The following is a 23780-nucleotide window of genomic DNA, read 5'->3' on the forward strand; positions in this document are numbered from 1 at the left end:
AAGCTGGGGTGGCAATCCTTATATCAGATCAATTAGATTTTAAGCCAAAGACTATAATAAGAGATGAGGAAGGACACTATAGCATACTCAAATGGTCTGTCCAACAAGAAGATCTAACAATTTTAAGTATCTATGCCCCTAACATGGGAGCAGCCAACTATATAAACCAATTAATAACAAAATCAAAGAAACACATCGGCAATAATACAATAATAGTAGGGGACTTTAAGACCCCCTCACTGAAATGGACAGATCATCCAAGCAAAAGATCAACAAGGAAATAAAGGCCTTAAATGACACACTGGACCAGATGGACATCACAGATATATTCAGAACATTCCATCCCAAAGCAACAGAACAAACATCCTTCTCTAGTGCACATGGAACATTCTCCAGAATAGATCACATCCTGGGTCACAAATCAGGTCTCAACCGGTACCAAAAGATTGGGATCACTCCCTGCATATTTTCAGACCACAATGCTCTGAAACTAAACTCAATCACCAGAGGAAAGGTGGAAAGAACTCAAATACATGGAGGCTAAAGAGCAACCTACTAAAGAATGAATGGGTCAACCAGAAAATTAAAGAAGAATTGAAAAAATTCATGGAGACAAATGATAATGAAAACACAACTGTTCAAAATCTGCGCGACACAGCAAAGGCAGTCCTGAGAGGAAAATACATAGCGGTACAAGCCTTTCTTAGGAAACAAGAAAGGTCTCAAATACACAACCTAACCCTACACCTAAAGGAGCTAGAGAAAGAACAGCAAAGAAAGCCTAAACCCAGGAGGAAAATAAAAGAAAAAAAGATCAGAGCAGAAATCAGTAAAATAGAAACCAAAAGAAGAGTAGAACAAATCAACAAAACTAGGAGCTGGTTCTTTGAAAGAATTAATAACATTGATAAACCCCTGGCCAGACTTATAAAAGAGAAAAGAGAAAGGACCCAAATTAATAAAATCATGAATGAAAGAAGAGAGATCACAACCAACACCAAAGAAATCAAATCATCATAAGAACATATTATGAGAAACTATACACCACCAAATTTGACAATCTGGGAACAATGGATGCATTTCTAGAGACATATAAATTACCAAAATGGAACCAGGAAGAAATACAAAACTGCACAGAGCCATAACCAGTAAGAGATTGAAGCAGTCATTTAAAAATCTCCTACAAACAAGAGCCCAGGGCCAGATGGCTTCTTATGGGAATTCTACCAAACATTTAAAGAAGAATTTAATACCTATTCTTCTGAAACTGTTCTAAAAAATAGAAATGGAAGGAGAACTTCCAAACTCATTTTATGAGGCCAGTATTACCTTGATCCCAAAACCAGACAAAGATTCCATCAAAAAGAAGAATTAGGGACTATATCCTTGATGAACACAGATGCAAATATTCTCACCAAAATACTAGCCAATAGGATCCAACAGTACATTAAAAGGATTATTCATCATGACCAAGTGGGATTTATTCCTGGGCTGCAAGGTTGGTTCAATATCCACAAACCAATCAATGTGATAGAATACATTAATAAAAGAAAGAACAAAAGCAATATGATACTCTCAATAGATGATAAAAAGCATTTGACAAACTATAGCATTCTTTCTCAATCAAAACTCTTCAAAGTGTAGAGATAGAGGGTACATAACTCAATATCATCAAAGCCATCTATGAAAAACCCACGGTAAATATCATTCTCAATGGAGAAAAACTGAGGGCTTTTTCCCTAAGGTCAGGAACATGGCAGGGATGTCCACTATCACCACTGCTGTGCAACATAAGTCCTAGCCTCAGCAATCAGACAACAAAAAGAAATAAAAGACATCCGAATCAGTAAAGAAGTCAAACTCTCACTCTTTGCAGATGATAGGATACTTTATGTGGAAAACCCAAAAGACTCCACTCCAAAACTGCTAGAATTCATACAGGAATTCAGTAAAGTGTCAGGATATAAAAATCAATGCACAGAAATCAGTTGCATTTCTATACACCAACAGCAAGACAGAAGAAAGAGAAATTAAGTAGTCGATCCCATTTACTATTGCACCAAAACCATAAGATATCTACGAATGAACCTAACCAAAGAGGCAAAGAATCTGTACTCAGAAAACTATAGAGTAGTCATGAAAGAAATTGAGTAAAACACAAAGAAATGGAAAAACGTTCTATGCTTATGGATTGGAAGAACAAATATTGTAAAAAGGTCTATGTTACCGAAAGCAATCTACACATTTAATGCAATCCCTATTAAAATACCATCAAGTTTTTTCAAAGAAATGGAACAAATAATCCTAAAATTTATATGGAACCAGAAAAGACCCCACATAGCCAGAGCAATGTTGAAAAAGAAAACTAAAGCTGACAGCATCACAATTCCAGACTTTAATCTCTATTACAAAGCTGTCATCATCAAGACAGTATGGTACTGGCACAAAAACAGACATATAGGTCAATGGAACAGAAAAGAGAATCCAAAAATGGACCCTCAACTCTTTGGTCAACTAATCTTCAACAAAGAAGGAAAGAATATCCAATGGAAAAAAGACCACCTCTTCAACAAGTGGTGTTGGGAAAATTGGACAGCCACACGCAGTAGAATGAAACTGGACCATTTCCTTACACCACACACAAAAATGGACTCAAAATGGATGCAAGACCTCAGTATGAGACAGGAATCCATCAAAATCCTTGAGGGGAACACAGGTAGCAATCTCTTTGGCCTCAGCGACAGCAACTTCTTTCTAGAAACATCACCAAAGGCAAGGGAAGCAAGGCCAAAAATTGGGACTTCATCAAGATCAAAAGCTTTTGCACAGCAAAGGAAACAAGTCAACATAACCAAAAGACAACTGACAGAATGGGAAATATATTTGCAAATGACATATCAGATAAATGGCTAGTATCCAAAATCTATAAAGAACTTAGCAAACTCAACACCCAAAGAATAATCCAATCAAGAAATGGGCAGAAGACATGAACAGACATTTCTGCAAAGAAGACATCCAGATGGCCAACAGACACATGAAAAAGTGCTCAACATCACTCACCATCAGGGAAATACAAATCAAAGCCACAATGAGATATCACCTCACATCAGTCAGAAGGGCTGAAATTAACAAGTAAGGAAACGACAGATGTTGGCAAGGATGCAGAGAAAGGGGAACCCTCCTATACTGTTGTTAGGCATGCAAGCTGGTGTAGCCACTCTGAAAACAGTAGGAGTTTCCTCAAAAAGTTGAAAATAGACCTACCCTACAACCCAGCAATTGCGCTACTGGGTATTTAACCTAAAGATACAAATGTAGTGATCCGAAGGGGCACATGCACCTGGATATTTATAGCAGCAATGTCCACAATAGCCAAACTATGGAAGGAACCTAGATGTCTATCAAGAGATGAATGGATAAAGAAGATGTGGTATATATATATACCATGGAATACTATGTAGCCATCAAAAGAAATGAAATCTTGCCATTTGCAACAATGTGGATGGAACTAGAGGTTATTATGCTGATTGAAATAAGTCAATCAGAGAAAGACAATTATCATATGATCTTTCTGATACGAGGAATTTGAGAGGCAGGGCGGGGAAGGCGTGGGGGGTACGGAGGAAAAACATGAAACAAGATGGGACTGGAAGGTAGACAAACATGATAGACTCTTAATCTCATGAAACAAACAGGATTGCTGGGGGTGGTGGGAAGGTAGGGATAGGGTGGCTGAGTTATGGACACTGGGGGTATGTGCTAATGTGAGTGCTGTGAAATGTGTAAGACTGATGATTCACAAACCTGTACCCTTGGGGCAAATAATACATTATATGTTAATTTATATGTTAATTTAAAAAAAAACATAACTTACTCAGCCATCAAAGAAAATGAAATCTTGCGATTTGCAATGACACGAATGGAACCACAGGGTATTACGCTGAGTGAAGTCAGTCAGTCAGATAAAGACAAATATGTGATTTCACTCGTATGTGAAACTTAAGGAACAAATGAACATAGGGGAAGAGAAGGAAAAATAAAATAAGGCAAAAATAGAGAGAGAGACAAACCATAAGAGACTCTTAACTATAGGAAACAACCTGAGAGCTGCTGGAGGGGACGTAGGCGGGGGGTGGGGTATTCGAGTGATAGGCATCAAGGAAGGCACTTGATGTAAGGAGCACTGGGTGTTACATGCAACTGATGAACCACTAAATTCTACATTTGAAACTAATAATACACTGTACATTAATTAAATTGAATTTGAATTTAAAAATTTGAAAAGGTAACTCTATGATGTGATAAATGAGTTAATTAAGCTGCTTGTGGTAATTATTTCATAATGTATGGTAGTCCCTGCTTATCCATAGGGATATGTTCCAAGATGCCTGAAGCGACGGACAGAATTAAACCCCATACATACTATGTGTTTTTCTCATACATACATACCTATGATAAAATTTAATGTACAAATTAGGCATAGTAAGGGATTAACAATAGCTAATAATAAAATAGAACAATTATAACAATATATTGTAATAAAAGTTATGTGAATGTAGTCTTGTTCTCAAAATACCTTCTTGTACTGCACTCACCCTCTTCTTGTGATATGAAAAGATAAAATGTCTACATGATGAGATGAAGTAAGGGCACTGTGAGGTAGCATTAAGCCACCACTGACCTTCTGATGATATGTCAGAAGGAAAATCATCTGACTCCAGACTGTTATTGACTACAGGTAACTGAAACTGCAGAAAGCTAAACCACAGCTAAGAGAAGACTACTGCATACATATATCAAATCATCATGCAGTACATTCAAAAGATATTACAATTTTATTTGCCAATTATGCCTCAGTAAAGCCAGGGGGAGGGAGTGGCAAACCTCAATAAACTAGGAAAGCTCTTTCTTTAGCATCAGAAAAATATTAATTTTAGTCAATAGTCACCTAATTGTGAAGCATGAAAAGAATTATCAATAAAATCCAAAGGAGACAAAATGCCACTATTTCCTTTTATTCTGGAAGTTCTAGCCAATTTAATGAATTTAAGAAAAGAAATCCTGAAAATGAGAAGACAAATGTCTGTCTACCAAATTTCAAATACATTTCACTCTCTTACAAAAACCTGCGCTTTTTCCTCTGCAGAAGACATGCTAAGTTTCAAAGGTTCCACTTGGAGATCTGGACTTGATCTAAAAGAAAGGGTAAGACTTTCTGTGAGTCATTTGCATTGCATCAAAGTGATATTTAAAGTAAGTGAGTAAACCAGTTCCCTGTGGGAGTGTAGATTATAAAACTGTAGTATCATACGTTTTTTCTAAAATAAAGATTGACCTAAATTGAGATCAGAATTAACTCATTTTTATAGGAAATGGTTGACATTAAGGTCTAAAATCATTAGTTGTGATTAAAATTTATCTATAATAATAAATGGATTTTTTAACTCTGCTTATTCTGTGCCAGAAGACCTTGAAAAAAAATTTTTTTGGCATTTATAGTTCAAAAATTTTGCCATCTGCATAGGATAATCATTCCTTCATGTGAGAAGGGATGTGTTATATAGTAACCATGTCTAGGGCCTACATGCCAAAGATCTTAGCTAAATTATAGACACACGGTACTCAGTATAACTTGAATCATTGAATGAATGACTCAATCAAGGAACATAGAATGGCATCTGTTAACTTTCTCACTCATTCAACCAAACTGAGGTGGGAGAAAATGGATGGAAAGGAAGATGTTGAAGGAGCTGTGTCATAAAACTATGAGTCAAGGCGTCAGTGTGCCTATTCAACCCAGAGGACACAACAAGCACAGGGCTGGGCAGAGGTTCATTCACCTTTCCTCCCTCTACCATAGCTGACAGACCAGATTCAGCTCCCTGAGAGGACAGATGTGCCCACAGAGCACCGTTCCCTTGAAAAGCAACAACAGGTAGGAGCTTGATAAGAGGCCAGAATTAAAGTAAGAAGCCTGAGCAGAAAAGGTAAGTAGATTCCCCCAGATAACTGGAAAATTTTTAAGAAATTCCTACTTGAACAGAAAGTAGATGAAAGCTATTACATTTTGAACATTAAATGTTAATGTGACTTCATTTGCGTCACAGACTGGAGACCAAGATATTTTAGGCTACATAAGAACAGGTGAAATCAGCCTAAGGAAAAATTATGCAACACAAGGAAAGGGACCAAGACCTTGAAAGTTTCCCTCCTCTGGATTATGTGTGCAGCCTAAAAAATACACCAGCAGCATTAGTTTGCTGCCCTAATGTTAACACAGCCTCTGACGCCATCTCAACTGTCTGGCCAACTGCCCTGGGCTTTCTACACTTATTCCCAAAATTTGCCTCAGCAGTTCATGCTCCATTGAACCAGTCATTCACTAGCAGTTTCTCTCTGCATATCCATGAACCCAACTGAGATTTTTGTTTAAAACTTCCTGCTTTCTGCCATGGACTATCACACAGATATTTCTCAAACACTGGCTGCTGTTCAGTATCATCTATGGAACTTGTTTAAAAATTAAAATAGTCCATCCCCACTCTGAACCTATTTAGTAAAAATCTCCAGGGGTGGAGCTTGAGCATCTGTATTATTAACAACTGTTGAGGGTAATTTTGAAGTACAGTAGGGACTGGGAACCACTGACTGAGATGAGTAATCAGCTTCCTACTCTTTCTCTCAGTCTCTGGTCTCCTCAACCTCCAGTCTTCTACCCCTTCAGTGGTTCTTCCTCTACTTGTTAGAGTGCAAACTCCACAGCCTTTGTATTCTGATCACGATTATATTTTCTAGCCTTATCTCTCTGTCTACTCTTTTGTTGTCCCATAGCTACTGCCTAGCCAACCTAACCTTTGAAGCCATTTTTTAAAAAAGCCATTTATTCCCTGAGAAGCTATGCTTGTCATGCCTCAGCTTTTCCCATGCAACTTCCTCTTCCTGTAGATTTCTACATCCTTTTCTGTGCTTTAAGGTCCACTCAAACATCATCTCTGAATCCTCCCAAGAGAAATCTCACACATTTCAGTACTTACTCTCTTCATTTTCTACTCTTTATTTTAGCATGTATCACACATGATCTGTGTTGTGACTGTCCAGACTCTAAACAATGAGCATCTTGGCGGCAAGGACAGTACTTTATTTCTCTCTTTAGGGTCAATAAATGTGTTTTGAATGAAAGACATGAAATTATGACAGATGAGGATGATCATAATGCATTTTAAGGCAGTATGTTTAAAATATTCTGATTGGAAAATAAATACATAAAATGTTCTGATTGGGTCTTGATTAGTTTTAATTCCCTAACTCAGATTTCATGGCCCAACTTGAAATAGATTAATAAAAGTATTCAATTTTTAAATGAAAGGTAACAAAAGTCTAAAACAGAGTCCTTGATTTATATGAATCAGATAAATTCTATAATAGGACTCAAGGTGAAACCTAAGTTAGAAATTAAAATCCTAACGCACACAGTTAGAAAAAGTATCTGCACCCCCATGTTCATTGCGGCATTATTTACAATAGCCAAGACATGTTATACATATGAGTGTACAATTCATATATATATACATATATATGCACATACACACACATGAATATTATCCAGCTGTAGGAAAAGAATGAAGTCTTGCCATTTGTGACAACATGAATGGGTCCAGAGGGCATTAAGTTAAGTGAAATAAGTCAGAGAAAGACAAATACCATATGATGTCATGCATATGTGGAATCTAAAAAAAATCAAACAGATAGATACAGAGAACAGATAGGTGGTTGCTAGAGGTTAGGGGTGGGAGGTGGGGCAAAATGGGTGAAAGAGGTCAAAATGTACAAATTTCCGGTTATAAAATATGTCAGTCATGGTGATATAATGTACAGTCTATGGACTATACTTAATAATACTGTACTGCTTATTTGAAAGTTCCTAGAGAGTAAATCTGAAAAGTTCTCATTCACAAGAAAAAAAAATTTGTAACTGATGAAAGACGCATAAGTTATTAAGACTTACTGTGATGATCATTTAGCAATATATACAAATCTCAATCATTACATTGTATACCCGAAATTAATATAATGTTATCTGTCAATTATACATTAATTTTTTAAAAAGAAAGTGATTAGAGCTTTTTAAAGGGGTTCCTCAAATAGAAGGAGGAAATATCACTAGAAAAGTAGTCTCAAAAACTCAAGAAAGAAAAATATCCAGTTCTATTCAACTGTGAAAAGAAAAAATACGGGAGCATCTGGATGGCTCAATTGGTTAAGCATCCAACTCATGATTTCAGCTCAGGTCATGATCTCAGGGTCGTGGACTGAACCCCAGATCAGGCTCTGTGCTCAATGCAGAGTCTGCTTGTCCCTCTCCCTCACTCCTCTTCCACTTGCACATGCTCTTTTTCTCTCAAATAATAAATAAATAAATAAATAAAATCTTTTATTTATTTCACAGAGAGAGAGATCACAAGTATGTAGAGAGGCAGGCAGAGAGAGAGGAGGAAGCAGGCTCCCCGCGGAGCAGAGAGCCCGATGCGGCGCTCGATCCCAGGATCCTGAGATCATGACCTGAGCCGAAGGCAGCGGCTTAATCCACTGAGCCACCCAGGCGCCCCAAATAAATAAAATCTTTTAAAGAGAGAAAAAGTGTTATCATTATGGACATCACTGTTGCCTCTAATATGTTCAACATGTTGCCTAATGTGTCCACCAAAACATATTGTTTTATTGCCAGAAAACAGTAGTATTGAAGTCAAACTACTGTTGTCTGAATGTAAATCTTTCTATCTGTAGTTTCCATTAGAGAAACAAACCTGCCTTGTTTTAGAAGTTACTCAGTGCTTACAAGGACAAATTGACATTAAGTACATTTGACAACACCTTAACACCCACAGTGCAGCAAGACACTTAGGGAAAGATATAAGATGATCTTCAAGGTAATGATTAACAACTATCCATAAAAACCTATCATAAGACTGGAATGATAAAGTGCCATAGTAGTAGACCTCCTGAGGTATATACTGGATTCTCAGCATATTATGTACATTTCAGAAGGAGATGAAAAGTAGGTTAAGCCATATCCAAGAATCCCGACAAGGAACATTTTTGGTTGCTGAGAATAAATTATACAATTCATTAAGATCAATCTAAGAGAAAACACAAAAAGAAATGTATAGTTTGATAGACAAAAATATACCTAAAACACCAAAAAATAATTCTGATAAGATAAAACAGAATGTTCCAGAAGTGGAATATAGATTAATAGTAATAGCAATTATTAATAGTAATAATACTAATCACAACTAACATTTATTGACTGCCTATTCTGTGCCAAATGCTAAGCATTTTATATGCATCATTCCCTTGAATCTTCCCAAGAACTCCCATTTGACATATGAAGAAATTGAACTTAAGAGGGCATAAGTAAAATACCTTGGGCATATAGCTAGCCAGTGGCAAAACCAAAACTCTAATCCAAATCCCTATCCTCCTAACCACTACGTATTTTGTCTTATTAATACAAAGCTAAACTAAAATGAAGCATGGAAAGGCAACCTGGATGCTTTCCTATGAAATGCCCTTAAAATCTGAAATGGAAATTAGCTAAAACCTTGTCAGTACTTTGAAGTCTAACAGGTCTAAACATGACCTCACAGGAGGGGGTCAAAATCAGAAAGGGTTTGCTCTTTATGAAAAAGACTTCAGCAGAGAACAAATAAAAAGAGCTGATACAATCTCTGGAAAAAGAGGTGCCTGCGTGGTTCAGTCGGTTGGGCATCAGGTCATAGTTCCAGAGTCCTGGGATCGAACCCCACATAAGGGCTCCCTGCTCAGCAGGGAGTCTGATTCTCCTACTCCCACTCGCCCTGCTTGTGCTCTCTCTCTCTCACTCTCTTAAATAAATAAAATCTTTTTTAAAATTTTTTTAAAAATTAAAAAAAAAAGATCTCTGGAAAAAGAATTGATTCACATATATTCTTCCCCCCAAAACAAATAGAACTGATTTGACTAAAATGCTATAAAATAGGAAAAATAATTATATTCTAGTAATCTAATTACTGCTAACCTAGATAATAGAGTGGTATTTAGGAGACATGAAGGTAGAAATTTGGGGAACAGTAAAACCAGGAGTTATTAGAACTTTGAGTGGTCTGGGCTTCTTCATTAGTTCTGGTTCCAAAAAACAACCATAAAATTAGGTTCTGTCTATTACAAAAAACAATCTGCTAATTCATAATGCTCCTCTGCTTAGAGTTGAAACAATATGACTAGATTTCGGAACTGCTAAAGTCACCTCAAATACCAATTTGTTTAGGTTCCAACAAATAAAACTAGGAGAAAACTAGATGCATTGGTGTTGGCGTTCTTTGAACCAGGAGTAATAGGAAAAACAGGCCAGGACCACAGCAGGTCCTAAGAGGTAGGAGGGTCTACAGAATAGACACTCCTACCTATGAATAGTCATAATAGTCTGATCAGTACACAAGCATTGGAAAGAATGAACATCCACTAGCTTTAGTCTTTTTACCCCTCTACTCAAGATCTGATTCCAAGTAGGGAGGTCCCGATTGGCCTTGCTCACATCACTAGTCTTCTGACTGGCTAGAGAAGAAAGCTCCTGAAAAGTCCCACTGACTACATATAAAAGGGAAAGGGGAGGGGCGCCTGGGTGGCTCAGTGGGTTAAGCCACTGCCTTCGGCTCAGGTCATGATCTCGAGATCCTGGGATCGAGTCCCGCATCGGGCTCTCTGCTCAGCAGGGAGCCTGCTTCCCCCCCTTCTCTCTATGCCTGCCTCTCTGCCTACTTGTGATCCCTCTCTCTCTGTCAAATAAATAAATAAAATCTTAAAAAAAAAAAAGGGAAAGGGGAATTCCTCAAAAGGTGATATTTGGAAGAGGAGATAGGTGCTGGACAGAAAACAATATACAACTCTGCCCTGTAACACTTACATTAGACTGATGAATATTCCTGCCTCTTCCCAATAAGAAATCCCATCTGCACAGAGACTGAATGTCTGTCTGGGAGACTCTGAAGTGGACTAAAAGTAATGACCATAAGCCACAGGACCAGTGCTCTATTTGACCAAAAGTATATGAGGGACATCTGAGACTAGTTCCAGGTGCAATCCATTAAAGTAAATCAGTGGTATATTGTGTAAAAAGCCAACATGGACTTCCAGAAGTCCAATACCAAGACAGGAAAATGGAGGGTAAAGTTGCCATTTAAAAAAAAAAAAAGAAAAAGAAAAAGAAAAAAAAAGGACCAGTCATTTCATTTAGAAAGCTAACAAGCTATTATCAAAGGTTTGTACCTCAGTCCTGGCAACAAGTTGGTCCACTTTTAACTGATAGGGAATAAAACAGACACCTGATGAGATTATACAGCTCCACAAGGTCAAGAAACTTTTGAGAAACTAAAACAGGGTATGAAATATTTAAGAGCTCTGAAAAGACTTGGGCTTTTTAAACCTTTTTATGGTATCAGGCAATGCATCAGTTACTGATTTGGGGATAATTTTATTACAAGATCATGATAATGTAAAACATTCTGTAATATACCCCAGTTGAAAATGATTGCCAGGGGAAAGAAATTTATTTCTTTCTTGTCTTCTTTAAAGAAAGAAAGTTTAGCAATTATTTGAGCCATAACATCATTGTTTACGAGAGCACACTAAGGACTGATCATTAAGCCTTAACACTTGGATAAAAAATACCACTGAGGAGCAGAGGTGGCTGTAGAAGGTTTCAGGACTTCTAAATAAATATTCAACGTATTCCTAGTTGGTGACAATCCTTGTGGAGGACCCCTAATAAAAAACAGAGCATCTAAATACATCTCATGAGTCTATCCTAAGAGGACATTATACTTAAAATTTTCCTTAAAATAGTTTCATTTAAGAAATAAAAGAAAAAGACACAAGGGAAAAAATGTAAAAAACTTCAGTCTTCTTATATCTCCAGGGTGTCCCCCAGTGTCAGCGGTAGGAAGATAGAGGACGGACAGGAATGAGCAAATTACGACAGTATAAGGACCAGACTGAGTCTTAATAAAACAAAAAGGGAAATCCCAGAGGCTTTATTCTCTCCAGGGTCTAAGATGCCACAATATTACTCCTGAGACAGTTCTAAAAAAGAAAGGTAAGTTTTATTTGACATAGAAATAGGACTGAAGTATTAGTATCTGCCAACCACTGGACAGTAACATGTGGCCACAGAAGCATCTGTTGAGAAAATGGATCTGAACACACCCCAAAGTCTTCCAACGAAGATCAGGCACCACTTGGCCTTGTCAGCTGAGACTATCCAACACCATCATCAAACTCCTCCATTCAAAAGCTGGAAGTGCAATTATAAAAAAGGCTCTTCCCTAACACTGCCAGGACAGACTTCCCAACCCTGAACATTAATAGCATCTGTCTGCCAAAATTCTTAGACTTGGTGGCTCAGTGGGTTAAGCCACTGCCTTCGGCTCAGGTCATGGTTTCAGGGTCCTGGGATCAAGCCCCGCATGGGGCTCTGCTAGGCAAGGAGCCTGTTTCCTCCTCTCTCTCTCTCTGCCTGCCTCTCTGCCTACTTGTGATCTCTGTCTGTCAAATAAATAAATAAAATCTTTTTAAAAAATCCTTAGACTTCCTCTCTGGTCTCACTTCTTACCCTCTTCTCCCAACAGACCCCTCTTGCCCTTGCCATTTCATCTGTGCCTCTATGACACTGAATAACCTATAGGACCACAAGAACTCTATGATCATTCTAGCTTTAGGAATTTTGTACATGTTGTTTTCTCTTCCTATAAAGTCCTTTTAACCCTCTGTCTTCCTCTTTCTCTAGCTACTCCTGCCTATCAGTATTCAACCTGATTCCTTTTCCGGAAGTTTCCTTACATATCACCCAGTATTTGGTTAGGTACTCCTCTGCTAAATTCCCCTGGAATTCTTGCAGTTAAAGTATCTATGACAGTAACCCATAATTACCTTCTTACTTGTCTATGTTTCCACAAACTAGATTTATCTTGGAGGCAGGGACCAAAAAAGAACGCAATCCATCAATATTTGTTGAATAAATAACTTTTTTTTAAGATTTTATTTAGTTATTTGACAGAGAGAGATCACAAGTAGACAGAGAAGCAGGCAGAGAGAGAGAGAGGGAAGCAGGATCCCTGCTGAGCAGAGAGCCCGATGCGGGACTCGATCCCAGGACCCTGAGATCATGACCTGAGCCAAAGGCAGTGGCTTAACCCACTGAGCCACCCAGGCGCCCCTGTTTGTTTGTTTTTATCCCCTGTACTCAACATAATACCAGGCACACAATGTATAATAAATATTTACTGAATGGATCATAAGTACTCAAAAACATTTGTTGGATGAATGAAATAATGGACAGATGATTACAAAGTGCTACATATCAGAAATCTTAAATTTCAATATCCTACTTTCTGACCTCAAACCCATATCCTTCCAGCTCTCTCAGACTCTGATTTTCTGATCCCTAACTTCAAACAAATGTCCAGTCTCTGGACGTCTCCATGCTCACCAAGTCTTTAAATACCCTGAAGGTATCACTTCCCTCCCTACTCAATCTGCACCCATTTTTATTAGGAACTTTTAACCCATACATTCTTCGTAAAAATATAGCCCTGTACAAATACCTACTGTCACAAATACTCTGCTGTCACAGCTACTAAGAACACTACACCAGGGTAATGCCATACCACCATGCAGATGGGGCCCAGTATAAATTCATGGTCCTCAACTTCAGCAATAACTTTGTGCTGGCTGGTCCTTCAACTTCATTGTCAACTCCCTTATCCATTCCTCATCCATTCCACTCCACTCTCTAATCGTCTTCTCTCTCCTGGGTCCAACTGTCCACCCTTGCTCTCCATTGTTGGCAGATATGCTTGCCTCCTACTTTATCAGGTGATTGACATAAGAAGGCATAAACTCACTCTCTGCCTGCACACCAATAGGCTTTCTCAAATCTACATTGATCTGTTCCTCCTTCTCTTTTGTAACAGAGGATGAGGAGTCTGTTCTGTAGCCTATCCTCCACTGAAGATGAATCACTTTATCTGTGTTTTCATCTCATCTCCTTCCCTCTTCTAATAGGACTGTGCTCTATTATTAACCCCTCTCATGTCTTCAATTTATCTCTTTTCTTCTGGCTCCTCATACTCATTATATAAATATGTGGAACTTTTTCTCTTAAACTCTGTATCCTTTCCCTAGCTTTGACCTACTTTTTTCTTATCAGGTAAACTACTTGTAGCATCATCCTCTACTTCACCATGTGCCATTTACTCAGCCAATACAATCAAATTTTTATGGGTAATACACGGGGACAAAATTTTTTAAAAATCCTCTACCTTGAAATGTGAGTACCCTAAAGAATTTAAATTCTAAAATCAACTTACAATGAATCGGTAAGAAGACAGAACAATTTCCAGGCCAGAGTAAAATATAAATTAGCAGCATCTATCTGAGAGAAGGCATCTGAGCCAATGGACTTGAAGTATTTTAATTCCATAGGAAGGAATACATTATGCTAGCATAGTGTCACTTAAGTTCTATAGTTTCCCTCATTTTTTAAAAATATTTTATTTATTTGACAGAGAGAAATCACAACTAGGCAGAGAGGCAGGCAGGGAGAAAGGAGGAAGCAGGCTCCCTGCGGAGCAGAGAGCCCGATGCGGGGCTCGATCCCAGGACCCTGGGATCATGACCTGAGCCGAAGACAGAGGTTTTAACCCACTGAGCCACCCAGGCGCCCCTATAGTTTCTCTCATTTTTAATCCTTCCGATTTTATTTGGCTCCCTATGTAAGTTGCCCCTACAGAGAGAGAATACAGAGAGAGGATCTCTCATTTCAGTAAAGTTTAGGATGGGTAATATAGATTAGTTTCCTTGTTCAAAACTGTTCAACTCAAAGAGAGGACTAAATATAGGGAACCTGAAAGTTCATAATCTAATGTTAAGGACAACACATTATTTTTAACAAAGTGAACTAAATCATTCATTTAACAAAGGTTATATGTCAGGACCAAAAAAAAAGGAATGGCAGTTTGTTACCATCAAAAGGTTGTGTGAAGATGTAGAGGTTGCATCTTTCTCAAATATTAGAAGAGCTTTCTGCATCAAGTAAATTGCTTTGGACAGCTTATTCTTCCTTATTTTATTCATTACACTCAATTCTGAAACAGAAAACAAACATTTTATCAAAAGGGAAACATGAAAACTATCTTTAAAAGTTTTTAGAAGTTTATCCCAATTTTAATTACCTGTAAAACAGTCCATGCTTCTAGGTTGTTTTAGCTTTTCTGGACCTTTGGTAGATACATGCTTGCTAACAGTTGGAGTCTGCAAAACTGAGGAAGGAAGAGGACATTGCCATTACAATTAGATTTGTGTCCAAGAAAGGAAATATTTTCTGACTATTAAAGGGTAACTATCTATTTGTAAAATTATTGCTTCCTCTCATATGTCACCTTTTTTCATCAATAGATTAAAAATTCAAATAAATCTACTATAATGACAAATTCTCCTCTATGTGCCACAGTATCCCTGAGGACATGAAAAATATTTAAATTATAGATGGAGAGGGAAGATGGAAGAAGCGTAGGGGACCCCCAATTCATCTGGTCCCTTGACCTTGAATTCAGCTAGATATCTATCAAATCATTCTGAACACCTGTGAATTCAACCTGAGAGCTAAGGAAATAATTGCTACAATTCTACAAATAGAGAAGTGACCACTTTTTGCAAAGTAGGAGGTGCGGAAAAGTGAATCTGAGGGGATATATCAGAAGATAAACCATGGGAGGAGGGAACCTCCATAAGCTAGCTGTTGGAAAGTGATATAGCAATGGAATGCAAAATCGGAACCTTTAGAAGTCTGCTCCTGTGAGGAATGTCCCTGCCTGAAAGGTGCTCAGGTGGTGGAGGGGAGCACAATCCTAACTGGGACAGTGTGGTCTCAAGATCCCCAGGGTCACAGAACGAATGGGGATGCCAGAGTGTGGCAGAGTTCCCAGGAAACTCTGGAGCAGGAAAGCTGGTTACAATTAGCAAGCCCTGGAGTGGGTTTTCAGCTAGGTGTTGCCATAAACCATGAACCATGGCAAGATAAGGGGCCCAGCAAGAGGAGTGGCCCTCCTTCCTCCCTGGGAGAAGTGGCAAGAGTGCACACAGATTTGGGCAATTGCTCGCAGAGCAGGGGCCCAGCAAACAGCAGAGACTTGGTAAGATTCCCCTCTCCTTCCCCAGAAAGGATTGGTGCAGAGACCTGGCAGGCCAGAAAGGGCTAGCATGATATACTCAGGACACTATGAGAAAAACATGCGGCCAAGAATACTTTATCCAGCAAGGCTATCATTCAGAATAGGAGAAGAGACAAAGATCTTCCAGGACAAACAGAAACTAAAAGAATTTGTGATCATTAAACAAGCCCTGCAAGAAATATTAAAGGAGATCCAGTAAGGGAAGAGAGAACCCAAAAGCAACATATACCAGAAAGGAACAGAGACAATATACAGAAACAGTGACTTTAAAGGTAATACAATGGTGCTATATTCATATCTCTCAATAGTAACTCTGAATATAAATGTGCTAAATGCTCCAATCAAAAGACACAGGGTATCAGAATGGATGAAAAAAGCAAGTCCCATCCATATGTTCTACAAGAGACTCATTTTAGACTGAAAGACACTTCCAGATTGAAAGTGAGAGGGTGGAGAACAATTTATCATGCTAATGGATGTCAAAAGAAAGCTGGTGTAGCAATCCTTATAACAGACAAATTAGATTTTAAGTCAAACACCACAGTAAAGGATGAGGAAGGATGCTGTATCATACTTAAAGGGTCTATCCAACAAGAATATTTAACAATTATAAATATTTATGCTCTTACCTTGGGAGCAGCAAATTTTATCAACCAATTAATAACAAAATTAAAGAAACACATTGATAATAATATAATAATAGTAGCAGACTTCAACACTCCACTCTACAGCAATGGACAGATCATCTAAGAGAATTTCAAGAAGGAAACAAGGGCTTTGAATGACACTCTGGATCAAATGGATTTCACAGATATATACAAAGCATTCCATCCTAAAGCAAAAGAATTACACATTCTTCTGAAGTCCACATGGAACATTCTCCAAAATGAGGTGCATAGGTGGCTCAGTCATTAAATGTCTGCCTTCAGCTCAGGTCATTTCCCAGAGCCCTGGTCCTAGAGACAGCTCAGCACACACGCAAACCAGGATTTCAGACGAGTCACTCAGCCTCCCTATGCCTGTTTTCTCATCCGTCAAATGCACATGATAGTCACTGTCTTGCCTGAGTCCCAGGGCTTTGTGAGGGTCCAGTGGGCACACACTTTGGAAGCCAGAAATCCCGTGTGTGCACAGGGCTGCCATGAGCAGGCCTGGGCCCTGGTGGGAAAATGTTTTGGGGGCCTTTGATCAGGGGCAGGTTTGTATGGATACACAGTGAAAGGTTCAGGCCTCTTATGGGTGTTTAAGTATTAAGCTCTAAAAGCCTAGAAGTTAGAAGAATCTCTAGAACATTCCAGGCACCAGCTTAGGTCCTCTTATAAATCCACGTGGCTGTGGGAACCTTTTTACCTTTAGTTAGAAACAGAGTGAAAAGAGTTAAGGAAGACAATAAAATACATATTATCTCATAAATATTGTATATCCATATAGCATACATATAATAAATACTTTAGAGATATTTGTTTAAAAAAAAAAAAAAAGCCCCGCATTGGGCTCCATGCTTGGTGGGGCAGTATGCTTCTCCCTCTTCCTCTTCCTGCTGCTCCTCCTGCTGTGTGCTCACTCTCTCCCTCTCCCCCTCTGATTGTCGAATAAATAAATAAAATATTTTTTTTAAAAAAGAACACATACTAGGTCACAAATCAGGTCTCAACCAGTATCAAAAGACTGGAATTATTCCCTGCATGTTTTCAGATCACAGTGTTTTGAAACTTGAACTGAATCACAAGAGGAAATTTAGAAGGAACTCAAATCCTTGGAGATTAAAGAGCATCCCACTAAAGAATGAATGGGTCAATCAGGAAATTAAAGAATTTTAAAAATTCATGAAAACAAATAAAAAGGAAAACACAACTGTTCAGAACTTTTGGGATGCAGCAAAGGAGATCCTAAGAGAGAACTACACAGCAATACAAGTCTTTCTCAAAAAACTAGAAAAGTCTCATATATACAAATGAACCTTACACTTAAAGGTACTAGAAAAAGAACAACATACAGAGCCTAAACCATGGAGGAGAAGAGAAATAATAAAGATAGAGCAGAAATGAATGAAATAGGAATGCCTGGGTGGCTCATTCAGTGAAGTGTCTGCCTTCAGCTCAGGTCATGATCCCAGGGTCCTAGGATTGAGTCGCACATCAGGCATCAGGCTCCTCGCTCAGCAGGGAGCCTGCTTCTCCCTCCGCCTGCCACTCCCCCTGCTTTCTCTCAAATAAATAAATAAAATCTTGGGGGGGGGAATGAATGAAATAAAAACCAAAAAAACAGTAGAACAGACCACCAAAACTAGGAGGTGGTTCTTAGAAAGAATTAATAAGATCAATAAATCCCTGGCCAGACTTATCAAAAAGAAAGGAGAAAGGACCCAAACAAATAAAATCATAAATGAAAGAAGAGAGATCACAACCAACACCAAAAAAACACAAACAATTTTAAGATCATACTATGAGCAACGATATGCCAACAAATTAGGTAATCTGGGAGAAATGGATGTATTCCTAGAAATTTATAAGCTATCAAAACTGAAACAGGAAGAAAGTAGAAAACCTCAACAAACCCATAACCAACAAGAAAATTGAAGCAGTAATCAAAAATCTCCCATCAAACAAGAGTCCAGGGCCACATGGCTTCCCAGGGGAATTCTATCAAACTTTAAAAAAGAACTAATACCTATGTTTCTGAAGCTGCTTGGGTGGCTCAGTAGGTTAAGCCTCTGCCTTCGGCTCAGGTCATGATCTCAGGGTCCTGGGATCGAGCCCTACATTGGGCTCTCTGCTCATCAGGGAGCCTGCTTTCTCCTCTATCTCTCTGCCTGCCTCTCTGCCTGCCTGTGATCTCTGTCTGTTAAATAAATATATAAAATCTTTAAAAAAAAAAAAAGACAGAAATGGAAGGAACGCTTCCAAACTCATTCTATGAGGCCAGCATTACCTTGATCCTAAAACCAGACAAAGACCCCACCAAAAAGAGAATTATAGAACAATATCCTTAATGAATATAGATGCCAAAATTCTCACCAAGATACTAGCTAATAGGATCTAACAGTACATTTAAAACATTATTTACCACTACCAAGTAGGATTTATTCTCAGGCTGCAAGGGTGGTTCAACATCTGCAAATCAATCAACATGATACATCACATTAATAAAAGAAAGGACAAGAATTATATGATCCTCTCAATTAACAGTGAAAAAGTACTTGCCAAAATACAGCATCCATTCTTGATTAAAACTCTCCACAGGGAGGAATACAGGGAATATAACTCAGTATCATAAAAGCCATATACAAAAAGTCATATACAAAAGGCCCACAGCAAATATCATTCTCAATGGTGAAAAACTGAGAGCTTTTCCCCTAAGGTCAAGATCATGACAGGGATGCTCATTCTCACCACTGTTGTTTGATATAGTACTAGAAACTCTAGCCTCACCAATCAGACAACAAAAAGAAATAAAAGGCATCCGAATCAGCAAAGAAGTCAAACTCTCACTCTTCACAGATGACATGATACTTTATGTGGAAAACCTAAAAAACTCCACCGCAAAATTCCTAGACCTTATATAAGAATTCAGCAAAGTGGCAGGATGTAAAATAAATGCACAGAAATCAGTTGCATTTCTATACACTAACAATGAGACAGAAGAATGAGAAATTAAGGAATCAATCCATTTACAATTGCACCAAAACCATAAGATACCTAGGAATGAACCTAACCAAAGAGGCAAAGAATATGTACAGAAAACTACAGAACATTTATGAAAGAAACTGAGAAAGACACAAAGAAATGGAAAAATATTCCACGCTCATGGATTGGAAGAATAAATATTGTGAAAAGGTCTATGCTACCTAGAGCAATCTATACATTCAAGGCAATCTCTATCAAAATACCATCAACATTTTTCACAGAAATGGAACAAACAATCCTAAAATTTATATGGAACCAGAAAAGACCCCACATAGCCAGAGCAATGTTGAAAAAGAAAACTGAAGCTGACAGCATCACAATTCCAGACTTCAAGCTCTATTACAAAGCTATCATCATCAAGACAGTATGGTACTGGCACAAAAACAGACACATAGATCAATGGAACAGAATAGAATCCAGAATTGGGCCCTCAACTCTTTGGTCAACTAATCTTCGACAAAGCAGGAAAGAATATCCAATGGAAAAAAAGACCATCTCTTCAACAAATGGTGTTGGGAAAATTGGACACACCCACACAGAAGAATGAAACTGGACTATTTCCTTACACCACATACAAAAATAGACCCAAAATGGATGAAAGACCTCAGTATGAGGGGCACCTGGGTGGCTCAGTGGGTTAAAGTCTTTGTCTTCGGCTCAGGTCATGATCCCAGGGTCCTGGGATTGAGCCCTGCATTGGGCTCTCTGCTCCATGGAGAGCCTGCTTCCTCCTCTCTCTCTGCCTGCCTCTCTGCCTACTTGTGATCTCTCTCTCATGTCAAATAAAAAAAAAAAAAAAAAAAAAAAAGAATCTGTTTTTAAAAAAAAAAGAATCTGTTTAAAAAAAAAAAAAGAAAAAAAGACCTCAGTATGAGACAGGAATCCATCAAAATCCTTGAGGAGAACATGGGTAGCAACCTCTTCAACCTCAACCACAGCAACTTCTTCCTTAGAAACATCGTCCAGGGCAAGGGAAGCAAGGCCAAAAATTAAATACAGGGACTTCATCAAGATCAAAGCCTTTTGCACAGCAAAGGACACAGACAAAAGACAAAAGACAACTGACAGAATGGGAGAAGATATTTGCAAATGACATATCAGATAAAGGGCTAGTTTCCAAAATCTATAAAAAACTTATCAAACTCAACACCCAAAGAATAATCCAATCAAGGAATGGGCAGAAGTCATGAACAGACATTTCTGCAAAGAAGACATCCAGATGGTCAACAGACACATGAAAAATCGCTCAACGTCACTCGCCATCAGGGAAATACAAATCAAAACCACAGTGAGATACCACCTCACACCAGTCAGAATGGCTGAAAGTAACAAGTCAGGAAATGACAGATGTTGGCAACAATGCAGAGCAAGGGGAACCCTCTTATACTGTTGGTGGGAATGTAAGTTGGAATGCTACTCTGGGAAACAGTATGGAGATTCCTCAAGAAGTTAAAAATAGAGATACCCTGTTACCCAGCAATTGCACTCCTAGGTAATTTACCCTAAAGATACAGCCATAGTGATCTGTAGGGGCAACTGCACCCCAATGTTCATAGCAACAATAGCCAAACTGTGGAAAAAGCAGAGATGTCCATCAATAGATGAATGGATAAAGATGTGGCATATATATATATATATATATATATATATATATATACACACATACATACATACACATACATACATACATACACATACACACACACATATACATACATATAGGAATATTACTCAGCCATCAGAAAGGATGAATGCTTACCATTTACATCAATGTGGATGGAATTTGGAGGGTATTATGCTGAGTGAAGTAAGTCAATCAGAAAAAGACAATTATCATATGGTTTCACTCATATATGGAATATAAGAAAGAGCACAGAGGATCAAAGGGGAAGGGAGGAAAAATTGAATGGAAAGTACTCAGGAAAAAAGGCCATGAGAGACTCTTAACCATAGGAAGCAAACAGGGTTGCTAGAGTAGAGGTGAGTGGGGAGATGGGGTAATTGGGTGATGGGCATTAAAGAGGGCATGTGATGTGATGAACACTGGGTTTTATACACAACTGATGAATTATTGAACTCTATCTAAAACTAAGGATGTCCTAAATGTTGGCTAATTGAATTTAAATAAAATTTTAAAAATTAAATTATAAAAATATTTGATTTTTCTATACCCTCTTAAATAAAATCATCTTAAAAGTTATAAGTAGGATCCAACCTACTTTTGTTCACTTTCCCCTTTACAAACTTTTTTAAACTGCTTCATCCATGATCCCTGCAAGAGCTCAGAGCATGCCATGAGGACTTCCATTCTCCTCTTCCAAGATTTTCAGTTGACACACAAATTATTGCCAGTTGACTATGGGCAGTGAGAGATTGATTCTGGTGTATAGTTAGGAAGGACCATTATGGTGGTCCAGGAAAAAGAGAATGATAAAGAAGAGAATAAAAGTATGTTGGCCCAGGAAGATGGAGAATGTTTCACTGATTCTTGATTTTCTGGTCCTCAAAAGACTTGGCAATATTTTGTTTCTGTCCTTGGAGGTATGCAACAGTACCTGTAGTAACCTTACAATAAACCCCATTTATTGAGGTTTAATTATTTGTGCTAATGCCATGGGATGGTGATTGATTGATGAAAAGATGCCAGCAGGTAGCATTAAAGAATATAAGGTTTCTTTAATGGTGAAGGATAAGGAATTTAGCTGTATGGAGACAGTGACACAAAGCAGAAAATAATGCATCATTCTCTCTGTACCTGGGGTATTATAAGTGCTAACTGATAGCTCTCGTGATTATAATCCTTGGAAAAAAGGGTGAGACTGCAAGAAAACTCTGAATGCCCAGTACAGACAGTCATATTTAATATCACTGTCATCAGGGGCGCCTGGGTGGCTCAGTGGGTTAAGCCGCTGCCTTCAGCTCAGGTCATGATCTCAGGGTCCTGGGATCGAGTCCCGCATCGGGCTCTCTGCTGAGCAGGGAGCCTGCTTCCCTCTCTCTCTCTCTGCCTGCCTCTCTATCTACTTGTGATCTCTCTCTGTCAAATAAATAAATAAAATCTTTAAAAAAAAATAAATAAAATAATATCACTGTCATCAACAGGCAACCATTGTCAAGTTCCTGAATAAGAATAACAAAAGGGGCACCTCAGTGGCTCAGTCTCTTGAGTGTCTGACTCTTGATTTCAACTCAGGTCAAGATCTCAGGGTTGTGATATCAAGTCCTGTATCAGGTTCATTATGGGTGCAGCCTGCTTAGGATTCTGCTCTCTCCCTTCCCCTTTGCCCTTCCCCCCACCTCAAAAATAAAAAATAAAAAGTAAAATAAAAAAGAATAACAAAAATAGTATTTAGGCAACAATAGTCTGGCAGCAGCATGCATGAGCGAAAAAAGGAGGAAAAAAGTGAAAATCTGTGCTAGGGTGATAGTTCAATAAGCAGACAAAACATCAAGGAGACCCAGAGATACAGCAAAGGAATAATAACTAATTCTATTTCAATCTGAGCTCAAGTCTACTATCAGTATTGTTAAATAGTCTCTGATAAAAACTCAGAGGATCACTTGGTTTTCAGAGATTTATGGATGACAATTAGAGAATGAACTAGTCAGTAACTATAAACAGACTCCACTTCATTACAGAGGATAATATAGCTACTAAGTGAGAATTATAGGCTAGTTTTCTTAGAAAAAACCTGACATAAATGCCATTCACATTTGGAAATACATTTCTAATCCAAGTATTTTAAAATCAAAAAATATTCAAGACTATTATTCTAAGTAGCACCAGTAAAAAACTATACATGATGACACAGAGATATTTTCATTTTTA

At 38.2% G+C, this 23780-nt stretch overlaps 1 protein-coding gene across 1 annotated transcript in view; it reads right to left on the reverse strand.

The window, feature by feature from the left end:
- Window positions 1-23780, reverse strand: part of CFAP54 (cilia and flagella associated protein 54) — a 309373-nt gene that overhangs the window by 215058 nt on the left and 70535 nt on the right. The window contains exons 18-19 of the mRNA XM_046012575.1: window positions 15267-15353; window positions 15058-15179 (exon numbers count right to left, since the gene is read on the reverse strand). Coding sequence (XP_045868531.1) covers window positions 15058-15179; window positions 15267-15353 — 209 coding nt within the window. The remainder of the gene's footprint in view (window positions 1-15057; window positions 15180-15266; window positions 15354-23780) is intronic.

Source organism: Meles meles, chromosome 7 (assembly GCF_922984935.1).
Source record: "Meles meles chromosome 7, mMelMel3.1 paternal haplotype, whole genome shotgun sequence".
Lineage (NCBI taxonomy): Eukaryota > Metazoa > Chordata > Mammalia > Carnivora > Mustelidae > Meles > Meles meles.